The sequence below is a fragment of the Balaenoptera physalus genome, assembly GCF_965194825.1.
Source record: "Balaenoptera physalus genome assembly, chromosome: 3".
Lineage (NCBI taxonomy): Eukaryota > Metazoa > Chordata > Mammalia > Artiodactyla > Balaenopteridae > Balaenoptera > Balaenoptera physalus.
Window position 1 is genome coordinate 169,989,825 of NC_138890.1, and position 17,070 is coordinate 170,006,894.

The 17,070-nt window shown below is 40.1% G+C and overlaps 1 protein-coding gene across 5 annotated transcripts in view; it reads left to right on the forward strand.

Annotated features, from left to right (window-relative positions):
- Positions 1 to 17,070, forward strand: part of SEMA5A (semaphorin 5A) — a 537,896-nt gene that overhangs the window by 303,636 nt on the left and 217,190 nt on the right. For all 5 annotated transcript variants that reach the window (XM_082454374.1, XM_082454372.1, XM_082454375.1 and 2 more), the window contains one exon: positions 9,411 to 9,473. In XM_082454374.1, the coding sequence (XP_082310500.1) occupies positions 9,411 to 9,473 (63 nt within the window). The remainder of the gene's footprint in view (positions 1 to 9,410; positions 9,474 to 17,070) is intronic.

A 17,070-nucleotide genomic window follows, 5' to 3' on the forward strand; every position in this document is an offset into this window, starting at 1 on the left:
CTTTATTTGCTGCATCTTCGTGCTGTGGTCGCTGAAGATTCCTTTGGAATCTTTTAACTGTATTCCTAAATGAAATCTTGTTGTATGGCTGGGAAACTCATTCCTGTATCAGGGCCAGAATTGTTTCTCTTCAGTTTTCCCAGTGGATCTAAAATGTGACTGCCAGTAGTCAAGTGCTCTGCGTAAGAATGCTTTGGTCAAAGCCATACTACAAATTTATCTTCGTGAAGACACTTCCAACACAACCTTAATTACGCGAAGTTGTTTACCCTTCCAGTCGATTGAGGTCCTACAGGGCATTCCATGCCAATATGCTGCTCCTCCTATATTTTTACTTTTTATTTTGCAAGACCTCTTGTCATTGTCCTGTAAAGTCTTCAGGTAGTGTTAAAAGGCTCAGCTTGGTCTGATATTTTTCATGACTATATAATCAATTTATTCCTTTCAGGGTACTTATTTGCATGTGCAGAATAAATGGTACATTAGCTACAATGTCTAACTTTAATTCAGTTATTATATATCTATTTAATTTCTAATGAACATGACAATTTTGGTTGAACATAACAAATTTTGTGATTTTGAATTGCATCATCCAGGTGATGGAGGACGTAATTGTATGTTTGAAAACTTGGCATTCGAAGCAACAGTTTTCAGACATTTGGGAAATATTCAGCTAGGGAGCTGGTCCTTGAGAAATCAGTCCACTCTGATTTCAACACTTTTATCCCACGCTTGATTGATTTTATATACAAATACTTTAGCGAATTTATGTATAAAAATACTAGTCATTTCTCTAGTAATTAGATGCTTTTGCCTACCTTGAGGCTAACAAATTGGACAATATGCCATTTTTCAAACCAAACCCTCTTGGATCCATGAAAATAATTTCTTTGAACCTAAGAGCAGCTGCTCTTACTAGCCTTACCTTCCAGCAACGCTTTCATTGATGGCAACATTTTGGAAGGATAACAGTTGTTTGGTGCATTGTTGTCTGACAATCATAATTCTAAATATTACACCAGATATTATAACGTCCTTTGATACTGGCCTCCTTCCTAATGCACTTTTTTCCACAAAATCATCTAGAGGGGCTCACTGATGTTCAGGAGTAGGGTTATTAGAACTCATTTTCTGTTACTTTGTTTTTCTCCATCCTCAGGTTCATTCCAAGCACTTTAAAATGCTTATCAAAGATGCTTGGTTCATTAGAACCAAATATGCTTCCTGGAGCCCCAGAATTCTATAGATGCTAAGGGATTTTATGCATGGCATATGTTTTAATTCTATTACTGAAAAAGTAATTACATTAGAGTATACCATATACAAAATTTTAAGGCATTGGCGGTCCTCAGTGAAATAACTTTTATTGTATATTACCTGAATAACCTGGTTTATTGTGGAGCAGGGAATAAATTGTCCACTATCATTTCAAATTCTACTCCAAATTAACTGAGATTCAAAGGTGACCTTGTTTAATACTACTTAATTTGTATTAATCAGTATTATTTCACAAGTAAGCAGCCGAAACAAAATACAGAAATGACTGGATGCTGAGAGTGCTATGACTCAGTGGTCACTTGGCCTCACATTTTTTAAATGATTTAATGCTACCATCTTGCATTATATTTATAATAAGAATTTAGTAAATACCGCTTTTGCATTCTTTTATATGAGATTATGCGTAAGAATTTACTTAACAAAATGAGTCTTCTGCAGAAAACGTGTGGAAATCCATGCTCTAGTGCTCTAGTGGATTCTGCACCCACCTTGATGTCCCTCTTCCTGTTGTCAGGATGTAGGGAAGGGTTTGGAAGAGGAATCCTTGAAGGGCGCTGGCCACAGAAGCGCAGGGCATGGTAGTCTTGCCCAGCCAGCTCAAGGGCTCCAAAGCCTCACCTGTCCCTTCCACTCGGGGGCACCTGGAGCCACTTCCAAGGCTGCATGTGGAGAGCATTCTATACCCATGCGTTTATTCAGCAAGTGGATTGTTGAACAACTGAGTTCTTGTGTGTGAAGCATTGTTCTGGGCCCTGGGGACATAGAAGTGAACCAAAAGGACAAGATGCCTGTCCAAGTGGAAGTCACCTTCCAGTAGGTGGTGGGGAGAGCAATTGCCACTTGACCTGCATAATGATATAGGCCCCAGTGAAGAGGTAACGCTTGAGCAAAGACATGCAGGAGGCACTAGCTGGGTGTGGGTCCCAGAAAGTGGGGCTAGCTGGTGCACGAGCCCCAGGGAACAGGTCTGCCTTGTCTGAGGATCAGGGCAGAGTGTGAGAGTGAGGGTACTAGGAAACCAGAGAGAGAAAATAAGCGGCTCCACTTCACAGAACATTCCAGATGCCTTTGGCTTTTACTCCAGGTGAATGAAGGGCCCCTGGAGGGCTGTGGCAGAGAGGGGATGGTATCTCGACATCCGTTTTAAAAGCACAACGTTGCGCTGTGTCAAGAGCAGACCGTGTTCTCATACTCAAGTTGTGTAATTTCACAAAATCAACCGACGGTTTTTATATCATACCCTGGCCATACAGTTGTTAACTCTAGAATTTCATTAGATGAATCATGTCCCCTTTAAAATCAATACTAGGACCATGAGCGAGTCCAGAGGCTTTAAAAATGAATACATTCCATGACAGGGGAATCGATGGCGTTTATGATTAATTAACATTTATTGAATGCCTACAGCTCTGACCTTAGATGTGCACACATTTCTGTGCTTTTGGTATATATTTTTCTAAATTGTGGGAAAAAGAAAGAAACTGTGACAATCAGTAATGAAGGTCACTTACTTTGACAATTTCAGTGAAGGGAGAGTGGTTTAGAGCCCAGGCTTCCCTCCAAGTTACCAAATTTGAATCTTGGTGCCCCACTTACTATTTTTGTGGCTTTTGGAAAGTGGCTTAGCCACTGTCCTCATCCGGAATATTACCGTAATGGTATTTTCCACATAAAATTATAGAGAGACTTATACATGAGATAAACGCTAGGTGAAAGCACCTAGCGCTGTGGTTAGCACATAACCAAAGTCTTACGAACAGTTATCAGTGTTCTGATAAGATTTGGAAGCTAATTTGCAGCAGAGCAATGGCCCTCAGTGTGCTATCAATTGTCAGTTTCAGAATTTGTTATGTCACGATGTCTGGCTGTCTGTACCGTGTTGAATGGCGTCCCTCAAAAATTCATGCTCACCTGGACTCTCAGAATGTGACCTTTTTAGGAAACAGAGTCTTTGCAGGTGTAATTAGTTAAGATAAGGTTTTACTGAATTGAATGGGCCCTAATTCAAATACCAGTGTTTTCATAAGAAGAGGGACATTCGGACAGAGACACACGGGGGAAACACCATGTGACGACAGAGGTGCGGACTGCAGTGACACTTCTATAAGCCGAGGAAGGTCAATGATGGCCGGCAGCTACCAGAGGCCGGGAGAGGCCAGGAAGGGATTCTTCTCCCTTGGAGACTCCAGAAGGAATCTACTCTGGCTGATTTTAGACTTCTAGCCTTGGGAACTGTGAGAAAACAAATTTACATTGTTTAAAGCCCTCTAGTTTGCGGTGCTTTGTTACAAAGGCCCTAGGAATCTAATACATTGTCCGCTCAATTTAAAAAGCCCAATTAGAAAACAAAAAGCCCCAATGAGCGTTTCACAGGTTGGCAGCTCCACCGGGCAGTGATCACAGGAAATTTGATTTGGTATCATTCTGTGGAAGAAAATCTTGGGCTTTGAAATAAGGATTTAAAAAGTAGTTATAACACGTATTTATGGGACTGTCTGAGGTTAGATGTTTCTCTAATGTTGGATGACTTCAGTTTTGTAAGAATCAAAAAACAGTAGTTAAACAATAAATGCTGGAGAGAGTGTGGAGAAAAGGGAACCCTCTTGCACTGTTGGTGGGAATGTAAATAGATACAGCCACTATGGAGAACAGTATGGAGGTTCCTTAAAAAAACTAAAAATAGAACTACCATATGACCCAGCAATCCCACTACTGGGCATATACCCTGAGAAAACCATAATTCAAAAAGAGTCATGTACCACAATGTTCATTGCAGTTCTATTTACAATAGCCAGGACATGGAAGCAACCTAAGTGTCCATCAACAGCTGAATGGATAAAGAAGATGTGGCACATATACTCAATGGAATATTACTCAGCCATAAAAAGAAATGAAATTGAGTTATTTGTAGTGAGGTGGATGGACCTAGAGTCTGTCATACAGAGTGAAGTAAGTCAGAAAGAGAAAAACAAATACAGTATGCTAACACATATATACGGAATCTAAGGGAAAAAAAAATGGTTCTGAAGAACCTAGGGGCAGGACAGGAATAAAGACACAGACGTAGAGAATGGATTTGAGGACGGGGGAGGGGGAAGAGCAAGCTGGGACGAAGTGAGAGAGTAACATTGACATATATACACTACCAAATGTAAACTAGATAGCTAGTGGGAAGCAGCCGCATAGCACAGGGAGATAAGCTCGGTGCTTTGTGACCACCTAGAGGGGTGGGATAGGGAGGGTGGGAGGGAGACGCAAGAGGGAGGAGATATGGGGATATATGTATACATATAGCTGATTTACTTTGTTATGAAGCAGAAACTAACATACCATTGTAAAGCAATTATACTCCAATAAAGATGTTAAAAGAAAAAAATCAGTAGTTAGACTATATGATGAAAGTCCCCTTCCACTTCTCTGATTTGGAGACCACCAGTAAGAATGAAATGGACTTGCCTATATTTGCCATGGGCATACGTGCAGGGGTATGGCAAATTGATATTAAAAGTGAACGAATACACCAAATATCCGCTAAGGAGTAAAGGCAGAGAGGCAAGCTGGACAAATCCTTCCAAAGTGACTCAACTCTGCCCCTTTATGTCTTGCTGCAACACGAGGCATGCGGGCCCTTAGTTCCCCGACCACCAGGGATCGAACCAGGGCCCCAGCGGTGGAAGCGTGGAGTCCTCACCACTGGACCGCCAGGGAATTCCCAAGTGCCACTTGTTTTGAACCCATCATGTGTGACCACTAAAAGCCATTAGCAAAGAAGATGCCTTTGCTCAAGGATAACTAGATTGACACTTGAGTCAGGTCACATAACAATCACAATTGTTTCAAGTTCCGACTCTTTTGCGCTCTGCTTCTCTTTTGAACACATACAGTCTCACGTTCCCTGGCAATTTGTTTATAATCGCCATGACAATTTAACATTCTCCAGCATTTCACAGAAATCCATGCCATAAGAATATGAATGCAAACATATTTTAAAAAAAGCCCTCAGGTGGTTGTTAATTTTTGGCACTGTGTAATTAAACTAGTTTTTTTTTTTTTAATGTTATCTTTTGCCGGTATCTAATTAGCAAAGCCATCTGCTGAAAGAGTACTGGCCCATCTGCCTAGAATGTTGTTCTCTTCATTTTTATGAAAAGTATCTGCCTTTGCTGGTCCCTGTCTAATTAACTTCTCTCTCTGCAGAATGTGATAATACACAACTTTGTTTATATACTTCCGAGAACTGTGGATTTATATGTATGTAACTCGATCATAAAAGGAGCCAATCTTTTTTTTTTCTCACATCTGACTTACTCCTGAGATCCCAGTTCTGTTTATCATAACCTGAGCAAATGTGTGCGCACAACAGGGAGGTGTGTACTGTGTCCTGAAACAATAGGTGCTTCTGTACATCCCCAGGGTTTCGGCAGGTACAAAATGATTTTCTGTAAACCTACTCACTTTCCTTTTAGGTCTGTCCATAACATTGTCAATTCCTGAAAGTTGATGATGTTGTAAGTTCCAGTGTCCCACTGGATTCTGAGATGAATGTGACTACTGTAACAATGAAAATGACCACAGATGCATTCTCAGATTTAGCATGATGTTATCTAGGCTGATGGAATTCACTTATATTTTATTGTAGACTAATATCTGATGTGTGCAAATATTACCTGTATGTGTGTTTTTCCTTCTATCACTCATTATCTATCAGTGTCTTGCACTTAGTAGGTATTTAATGAATATTTATTAAATGAAAGAGAGAATGGTGAATGCATTTGCGTAAAGCAACACCTCTGCAGACTGTTGAATAGCACAGATGTTATTTCTAACTATTTACAGACAAAAAAAGCTGTGCCACAAACAGGAAACTCTGTGTCTTTTAAAATGTAGATGTTTCAAACTCATTGCCTTTGGATATCCAAGTAAACACATTATCACTGCTACGTGTCTGCTGCTGAAAAATATAATGAAGGGGATAATGAAGTAAATACAGAATGGAGTAGAGAATTAAGATTCCTTTTCTCTACTAGGCTCTGGTGCAATAGAAAAAGACAAGAGATGACAAAAATTAAAGATTTAATCCCCAGGATAGAAGATCATGAGTGTTGCACTGAGATCTGAAATGTAGAATGTAGAACCCCCTTAGCCTTTGTTTTGACTGTCATAAATATAGGTTTGGGTGGGTAGAAAAGTGTCTTAGAAGGAGTCAACCAGAAAGATGCCTTCGTAAATCAATAGTGGGATTTGTTCCAAAATTATGATGCATGAAAGAATAACAATGAATCTCCACTGAGAATAGAACAAGAAGGCTGGATTAAAGAAGTTTAATTGATTAGAATACATCTTGTGGAATAAAGAAAAGTTGTGACCAGGTTAAAACATAATCTAATTCAAACAGAATAACTGAGTAACTTTGAGAAATCTGGTACTGGAGAGTTCCATTGATATTCGTATTTCTCTCTAGTGAAAGTGTTTTTCTCCATTGCTGCCAAGTGGTCAAATAGGTAAAATCTAGTTTGCTGAGTGAACAGACAGTAGGCGATTCGTCTGGAACACCCAGTTTTAGGCCAATCTGGAAAAGACACATTTTCCTCCTCCATTGTTTTTCAAATTCTGTGATATCCAATCACATGTGTTCAGCTACAATAGGTAGTTCAGTTCCATTCTTAATATAATTTCCCTTTATCCTGCCTTCTAGTCAGGTAGAAAGTGAATCAACAGAAAAGCTATACAATCATGGTCTTTAATTAATTCTGGATTTGAACATTACTGGAAAGTTGATATATTGTAATAAAAATGCCTCAGGAAAGTGACTTTGCTACTTTTAATAACCGTCTTCAGAAAAATCTATAAGATTTTTCCTATTTTCTGTTGGCCTAATAAACTTGTGTGAGCAGTTGCTCTTTCTGGCTAAACTGGATAAAGCAATGAAATATCTTTGAGAACTCTCACATTTTTTTCTATTACTATCCCCTTCCAATCCTTGGCCAGTGTTTATCTTGAAAATGCAAAGGTTACTTGGACATTAGGCAGACTTGGGAAGCTGATTGTTTGCCATTTCAGCAGAAGGATTTGAAGAATTTTGATGGCATTTGATAAATATTCTTCTTGTAACTCTGGGACTAACTCTGCTCCTTGCGGCTCTGAAGTTTACTGAAGGCAGCATTACTATTTAACTTTCAACAAAATCACTAAACCAGTGAGAGCCACTAGGAATTCCTCTTTATCGAAATCATTTCACTGAATACTTTTCCTAGTAATTATAGAGCACAAATTCCTCTTTGTGATATATAACTCTAAATCCTCTTGACGATATAAAATCCAAGTTATTATGGGGTCTGCTTTGCTAAAGAATGTGTCATAGTGTATCAATTCTGTTTTGAGTTTAAGTAAGGGCGAAGGCATGGATATCTCTATTTAAATGAAAACAACAGAATGAGCTTTTATACAGAGATCTGCTAAAGGAAAGCTCCACTCAGAATAACAGCAGTGCGCTTGTTTTATCTGTGCTTCATGGGGATATATAATTATGCAACTGTACCTGAAGTTCTTATCTCTTCTCTGGAGATGTCATCACTTCTCATAAAAGTATCTGTCATTCTAGCATGGAATTCAAGTAATTTGTTTGCATTAGATGCTAATTAGCTGTAACCTTATTGTTGCCATTAAACATTATGAACAGGAAAACATCACAGGAAGAATGAACAAATTCTCTTATCAGATGTTGACACAGACAAAAATCTCTAAGTCTGCACAAGGGAAAACAGTTATAGTATTGTTTCTGTTTGAAAGGCACTGAAGTGGTTCTCTCTAGAACACTTTTCTTATGAATTCATATTTGCCAAGTAAGATAAGATATGCAAGATGCAGCGTTTTATGTTTTCATCTCTGTTATGTAACATTCTTTGGAGAACAGTAGATATTAGATAATGGTGTTAATATGACTTTGTCATTCTCCTCAGTTTAGGAGAATTAGCAAAAAAAAAAAAAAAAAAAACCTTCCTTTTAGAAGTAAGAGTGTAAGAGTGAAGGCATTATTCTCTTTCATAATATTTGACATTAGTATTTGTTGGCTTAGTTTAGTTTATTGTGTAACAATAGTCCAAAAAAAAAACAAATTGTCCCTCGCTTTGATTTTTTCTGATAATGATTTAACTTGTTCTTCAGAGATCTTGAATTCTTCAGAAATCCAACTCTAATAGTAAGATAGAACATAATTGTAATAACAGGTGGACAGAATGGAGAAAACATTTTTGCCCTATAAAAGTCCACATTCCATAAAATAATGGAAAAGATAAATATCTCAGATGCTTAAACCTTTTCAAAATATGATTCACAGTCTCAACATATTGGCCATTAATGTTTGCAGGTTTCATTTCTTCCTGTGAAGTAGGCGCCGTGTGTTATCTTAACTAATCACAGGTCCATTTGTAGGTTAGCATCAGATGTGGAAGAATGCATATCACATTGATCAGCCTGAGTTAGATTTGGAAAGTGAGGGAAAAAATTTAAAAGTCGTGGCTCTAAGTATTTAGCCAGAGCTAATAACTGTATAAAAATTATGGGCATTGGGAGGAAGTAGTAGATGGGCTTTTGCATGAGCTGTTTATTTTATTGACCATTCATCATTTATATATGTCTTTGGGGAGTAAGGATATGCAAAATCACTCTTGCTTCATTATCTGTGACTATTGATAAATGACAGACTATTAAACTAAGATATACACCTCTAAATGAGGATTTAGATCATTTTGTTTCAAGGCTTCTCTTTTCAGCATCCTATGAATCTCTTCCGTAGTTTCACTGAAATGAGTGTTTCTGTCATCAGTGAAGTAGTCACCAACTCAGGGCGTGTGCTTCTCTTATAGTGACTAGTTTTAAAGCATGTTATTACTGCGTAAATGAAAATACTTAGGGGGGTGAGTCCTTTAAAATGCTTCAATGTGAAAGCTCAGTATAAACCCACATGACTGAATTCCATGTTTTTTGGTGTAAATTCTATGTTAGTATGAAAATGTTGGTGCCATGGTGCGCCCACCTTACCTAATCTGGTTACCGATACCTTATTATTTTTTTCCCTTTTATTCAGTCAAAGTCCTTTTATTCAGTTGTTGTCGTTTTGGTGTTTCCTATAGGCTGTTGAGTGGGAGTGTGACGAAGCAACCAAGAAGGCCTGTTACAGCAAAGGCAAGTCCCAGGTAAGGAAGACGCCATTATGGGTGGTCACCACCTCTTTGACAGTACATAGAACGTTTAATAGGAAGGCTATTCCCGCTTATGATGCCGTGGAAACTGAAAAAAGAAGCAAGATTCAAAATATATGCACAGAAAATTCTCGAGGTTTTAACATGGAAGCAAGATTAACAACAATCAGCTGTTAGGATTCAGAACATATGATCAGATCTAATTTGCACTCCCAGTTATTAGAGTAAGGTAAGAAATTAATTGGTTATGATGTCATTTAGAAAGATATGGGCTTGAATTTTGAAAATACTATTTTAATTTCCCCCAATCATATCTTACAGCTAACTCCAGAAAGTAACTATATGATAAATATAATGACTATATCAAAAATGATTTGAGTTTTTTTTTTATAATTCATCTTAACATGTCTTTAAAATAAGCTCTCTCTCTCTCCATATGAAACTCTACATGACCAAGTTCCTAAGGAAAGAGCAGATTATAGCTAACGTTGGAAATACATTTCTCGAGCTACGGTGCACATTGCAGGCCTATCTTTCACACAACTGGTGGGCTCAGTAAGAGACATGAGTCTCTTTTCCAAGGAAGTCTGTGTTTCTGAGGAAATCCCGCTGGATCATCTTGAGGAAACTCTTCTGCAGCTGGTGCATAAGCTCATTATGTCTCATTCTGTTACTGATCATCTAATACTTTATTGGAACGTGGGTCTTTCCGATGTGAATCACACTTTGCGTCACCAAATAAAGCAGACTCACAGGGAGCAGCAAAGAGGGCTCACTGCACAAAGTGTGGTCCCAAGACCAAGGGCTTGAGGAAAAATACAGCAAGTGGAGAGGGCGCTGGTAAAAGATCCTTAACACCACCTGTGTTTGTCCAAGAGGGTTACGCACTTTATTTTACCCAATTTCATTTCCTGTTGCTTTGTCTTTTAACTCAACAGTTTCGAGAGTCAGACGTGGAGGCAGGTCTCAGCAAACTTAGTCGTTGGGTTTCCCAAAACTAGGAAAGAACTAGGAAGTAAAGAACTAGGAAGAAGGAAGGAGAGCAGGAAGAAAATGTGATCTTAACTAGAGAAACACTTGGAGACATTTTACAAAAGCAGAAATTGATGAATGCTGTTTACTGAAAGATACCTAACCTCAGAAAGTACCTCTGAGATAAATCATCAGAGGCACAAGAAGATTTAAAAGTGGCACCAGGTTCCAAAGAATCAGAATACCGTCTCTTAAAATACCCCCCAAAATAAATAAATCAGTACATAGTAGATTTATTTACCCCTATAACAAATTCAGAAGAGTTTGTATAAATCATGTATGAAGCCTTTGAAAATGTTCTTCCTATTTGGTTTTTCCTCTCCTCCCTGTAACGCTTGCATGTTTGGTATGACAGGTGGGTTCCTGCATTTTTTTTTGCTCCTCACTCATCCCGGAGCACAAGAAATTCTTCAAGTAAGACCCCCGTAGTGAGGAGTGAAAGCTGGGGAATCAGATCTGCCTCGGGGGGTAGGGCGGGAAAAAGGACTTTCTTTCCTCTAGCAAGATCCACTGATGGGACGCATTGGCCTCTCTCTCCAGGGTTCTCGTGCCCACACTGTCCCCTTTGTCTGGTGACATCAGTGCCCCCAGGGTCCCTGGGCACCGTCTGTGACCTCATTCTGCCCATGCTTTCTTCTCCCTTTTACTTTTCCTCTTTTCTCTCCTTTCTCTTCTTGTCTTCTTCTTCCTCTGGTACTTTAGGTCTTCTTCCTCCTCTTCCTTCTTGCTGGGGCTGTGGTACACCCACAAGCAGCACTATTCAGTTTGGGAAAACCAGCCAAAAACCTTTGTGGACACCTGCCTGTCTTAAGGCCTGTCTGGGGACACGTGTAGTTGGTAGCCCTGGGTCGGGGGGTGGCTGGGCCTCCCTTCCCTTCCAAGGCCCCATCTAACTGTTCCCCGCCCGCCTTGCCCTCCCCCGCCCTGCCTCCCTCCCCCATCTCCCTGGACTTGTGTGTCCCCTCTCCTTGGGGGTTCCTGCCTGGCCTGTCCCACCCCACTCTGCATCACTTCTCAGTAGTCATTTGTATTTCCTGGTCAGGCTGTGTTTTAATTATTCAGCCCCCTCCCCCGAGCTGGGCCACATGAATTCTTGTTGAGCCCAGGACACAGCCTGCAGTGGCTGTTTCACTCCACTCCACTAAGGAGCGAGCAAACGCGTAAGCCTTCACCTGGCTTCGGCCCTCACCACTCCCGGCGCTGAAACCACTTCTTGCTGTGGAGCCCCTCCTGGCCTCTACCTGCCGGACGCCGGTCATTCCCCTCACCCATCATGACAACCAAGAATAACCAAGAATGTCTCCAGACATTGCCGGACAGTGACTTGGGTGTAATTCCCAAGATGGTATTGTGTTGGCAACTTTTACATTGTCTGTTTTGAATTTTGCTGTCCCTTTAAGAGTACTTTCATATTTCATCTAGATCACACTTATTTATTCATTTCACGGGCTTTAAAAAAATGTCCTCTCTGTGGACTTCAGTCTCCTGTGTGTTAAAGGATAACATTCAATGACTTAATCTAGCCAAGGTTTCTCCTATGAGTCTATCATTTTAAAACAATCCGTGTAGTAGCCTTATACTAGTAGATTATTACTCCTTGGGGTGAAAAGTTGCTTCTGCTGAATCAAAATCATCCCATATTCTTCCTTAAGCTGTGATCATTGGTTGTTTGATGCTTAGAAATTAAGCAGGTAAAAACCAGAGAACACACAGGAAAGGCCATCTTTCATGCCTATTAGGAATATATCTTTGATCCACAGAAGGGACAGATCATTATTATACATAATTGAGGTTTCCTGATACACAGAAAGAAAATGAGCAAAACAAACATTGTCAAAGAAAATCGTACCTTTAAGTTCCACATGTTTCTGGTTTCAGTGGGCTAAGAACAATGGCAAACCTCAGTAATTATAAATTGATTCAAACTGTGTTTGTGGATGGGATTTTTTTTTTTTAAAGATGAATACGTTAAGACAGATGACAATGAATTTCAAAGTGCCAATGTGAGAAAGAGAAATGGCATATTCTTTTAGGTTGCATGAAGTACACTGATAAACTCACAGACAGTTTTGAACAACCTACGCTTGGTTGAAATAGAATTCGGTTTTGTAGCAGAACCATGTGCAATGAAGTTCATGTGCACGAAATGATGTGATAGGTCTATGAAGGCAGCAGCCTAGGCAACGCTGCTGGGCTGGTCCAGGGGTGGTGAGAGCAGAGGAACATCCAAGGCTCTTCATTTTCTGTTACTAGTTCCTTTCCCTTATTTAGCATCTCTGTGGCTTTCTTAAAGTGGCACCTGGCACAGCAGCCATCAGAGACCTGAGCCCAGCTCCTGGAACACAGAAGGGAAGGAAACAAACAGCTCCGAAGGTCTAGCCCCTGAATTCAGAATTCATTCAACCACAATTTCCCTGTTCTGACAGTTCGAGGAGCCAAATCAGAAGACACTTCCATAGGGTCCATTTGACTGAAATGTAACATCTCTTTGGGGGAGTGGAATTCAGATTTTCTTAGTAGCCCTGAGTTTAGAAATAAGAATTCAATTGTTTTCTATTTTTGTTGGCGTTAGAGTAGTATGAAAACTTACACACAGATTTACAAAGTTCCCCTTCTCCCTGAAATAGAGTAATGCAAAATGTGACATCTCAAAAATGAGAAAAATGCCAGCCACTTTGTCTGAACTCATTTTTTCCTACCCTAAGAAAAGTGGTCTGTGCTTCTCCACATAATGCCTTTTACTGCAGAGCCAAGAATGTGGAGCGTGGATGAGGCGCTGGGCCTTCAGGGGTGGTACTGCTTGCGCCCACTCAGTCCTCTGGGGAGAGCATTCCTCCGCGGGCTGCAGAGGGGAGAAGAGAGAGGGCACATTTCCTCGTGTTCCCCGTGTTGCTGGGACCGACACGGGCATCATTTCACGTTCAGTGGATTAAAATGACCATTTAGGGAATCAACGTCAAGAAAATGTAGCCAGATCTTTGATTTGGGCCTGTGTAGCAGAGAAGGGAGGACGGAGACTGTCAATTCTTGGTGAGCTTTGAATTCTATTTTACTTAAAATTTTCAGCTCACTTGGGAGAAAGGGGGTGACTTGGCCTGAAATGGCTTAAACATCCTATCTATGAAAACAGGAGTGGGAAATCTGTGTTGTTTATGGATTCAAAAAGGGTTTATAATAAAATCTGTTGTATTTAGTTATTTTTGAAACATCATTATAGACATTGGCTTCTAGAAGTATTTGAATGTGTTTTACACAAATATTATTTTAAACATAAATAGTCGATTCTCTTGTGATCTAACAAAAGCTCTTGTCTGCTTGGGGTTATTATGTCTAAGCCAAAGTCCTTCCCACCGTGACCTTTAGGAACTTTACAGAGGAAACACAACCGATTATTGAGGGAATGAAAGAGCTCCTTTAGGCACATATTATACTTTATAATTTTCAAAAGATTCTCGTTTGTGATCTCATTTCAGTATTTTTAACACCAAGTTCCTAGAATGATTTTGCAAGTTAGTGGGAGAGTTTTGATTAGAATCCAGTGCTCTGTGTGTTGTTCTTCCCGCTGTATCCTGTGGTCCTGCTTCCCAGGTTGTCAAATTCTGCTCGTAAACAGGTAAATTCCAGAGAAGAAAAACATGATGCCATCCCGCCTGGGAACCTGGTGATGTAGGGGGTGAAACAACATTTTCATCCAAGGTGCCAGTATTTGGAAAGCTATGAGTTAACTGGTGCAGGCAGCACACTATGGAACTGCCTTTATTCTGTATAATTGCTCCAAAAATGGAGGGTTCTTTAAGATTAGATACTAACAACCTGTGCAGATTACACATACCAAATTTTGGTTCATAAAATTGAGGTTCCCTAACAAGTTACCCTTGGAGTCAGCTCAGTTGAAAACAATCTCATTATGTAAATAAATATATATGATATACTTTATTGATACACTTATATAGCATACACTCTTTTAATATATATTCATATATATGTGTATCCGTATATTTATAGTTTTATAGATATACATATAAATATCTATATTTATATATCTAAATATGGATATAATAGTATGTCTATATATTTATATAAATGCTTCTGTAATATGTATGCATATATATTCATGTGTAATACATATGTCTCATATATATGTATATATGTCTTATATATGTGTATGTATGTGTTTTTATATATATATTTACATCTGATTGGATGGTACGGTTTTTCAAGATCCACCTGGTAATCATGACTCTTGTTGTATACATTCAGCCTAAAAGGCACATGCAGTTACTATAAGTTGCTCTTCTGCACTTTGGATGCTCTCAAAGGTATGGCATCATTAAGGAAAGACACATGGCAGTCAGTGGGAGTGCTGTAATAAACGTAAAGGCTGCTGGGCTCCGCCCTCCTCCTCCTCCCTCAGATTGATGGGTGGGTGATGGGCTGGGGGTTGCTGAGGCTTCGTCCGTGTTTATAGGTCATCCTTCTACCCAGTGAGTCTTTCTTCAAGCAGAACATCTGTTTGGGAAATAAATATGATGAAGTGCTGCAGGGCAAACCCAGTTATTTCATGAAGAAAATTGTCCCCAAACACATGCTCTCCCTGCTGGGGCCTTGGTCTTATGTCCTTGAGATCAAGTGGGCATCGGCTGTGGCATCTAAAAGCTCTTTGGGTGAGTCAGCAACTGTGCATGTCAGCTATCAGTTCAAGCAGCAATTGCTTCAAAGTCAAGGACAGGTTGACCCGCCTGTGGGACTGCAGGCACCAGCGGGTTATTTTAATGTTTAAGTGCTATTATCAAAGTGAGGTAGATGAGTCTCGTTGTAACAACAGCAGCCATGTGCTGGCAGGCTCCCGGGAGCCTTGGGAATGTGCACTGTGTCTTCTTGGAAAACTGGAATTCCTTAAATCCCCTTATGCCATTTTTGAGCTACAGAAATGGGATAAAAGAAACAAATTCTCAGGCGAGATTCTTATCATGGACATTTAGATAAGCTCATTGAAAAGATAAACCTGGAGTAGAACCTCCTAAAAGGACTTTTGTGTTATATTTTAAAATAGGTGGTCCAAGCAGTACTTCTAGTAGGTTCGGATAACCCTTGAAAAGCCCTTGTCTGTAGCAAAGACTGACAAAGTGATTGACTCTAGATTTTCCCACAGGAGAATTTGGATTTGGGAATCACCATCATGAGCAGACTCAGTATTACGGGGCCTGGCACTCAGGCCATTTCCTGTCATTCTTAATTTTGACTCTCTGATTCATAAATTTATCTTCTGCTCCAAAGCAAAGTACTTCTGCTTTCTTCCATTTCTGTTTTTACATTCTGTTTTGCTTGGACTTTCTCCAATCTCTCATCAAAAAAAAGAAAGAAAAAGAAAAAGAAAGTTGTGATTTTCAATGTATTTATTTGCTTAGGATTCACATCCAGTCTGCTTCTAGATAGAATCAGTTGAGCAGTTTGTGAATTAACCATGAGGGAACATTTAGGCAAGTGAAACAGGAAGGGGCTGAGCTGAGCTGACCCAGACTGTGGGCGAATGAGTTCAGCTCTGGACAGTTAAGAAGAAACACGAAAGTATCACCCCACCTCCAGTGGTTCCTCCTATTGGACACAGAGGGTGAGCAGACCTCGTCCAGCCTCACTGGTGATGAGACAGAACTCTTCCTCCCCATCCTCCTCCCTGTTCCCTCCAACCTTGCATGCTGGGCTTACCTAAAGCATTACCCTCCACGGGCCCCATTTACCATAAGCAACTACAGCTTTCACGGAGCTGGTGCTGCCTGCATCCTCTTAGTAAAGACTGCATAAGCCTCCATGTCCGATTGTCCTGTTTCCTGACATTTACTTGCTTCCTTCCCTACATCCTCACTCAACTTGGGGGACCCTATCAGCATCGGGGAGACACACAGCACAGGTAACCTTTCCCAGAGGGTACAGTGTATTCTAGTGATTTCCAGAACATACTTTTTAAATTCTCTGTTCTAATTCTTTAAAAAAAAATTTTTTTGATGTGGACCATTTTTAAAAAGTCTTTATTGAATTTGTTACCATATTGCTTCTGTTTTATGTTTTGGCTTTTTGGCCACGAGGCATGTGGGATCTTAGCTCCCCGACCAGGGATCGAACCCTCACCCCCTGCATTGGAAAACGAAGTCTTAACCACTGGACCGCCAGGGAAGTCCCTCTCTGTTCTAATTGAAATAATATTGTGCCCTCCCTCATTTACTTTTTTCCAGGATTTTTTTTTTTTTTTTTTTTTTTGATAGCCAGTTGGATTTGTCCCTCTGCCTGACACACGTCAGCATCCTGGGTATCACATCCCCAGCCATCTGTCTAGTTCTTCATCAAGTTTGTGATGGGCCTTCAGGAAGGTTGATGACCTACAGTCCTGTTTTCACTTTGTCTTTCTTTTGGGAGGTTAAGATAAACACCACATCTGTTATCTTTATTGTTTCTCTTCCCAAAATTGATTAGAGGCCCTTGCTTTTTCTTCACCGGGTCCATAAGACTCAGCCATGAGAGCACGTCTTTTCAATGGGGATGATTCTCTTGGAATAACTTACCC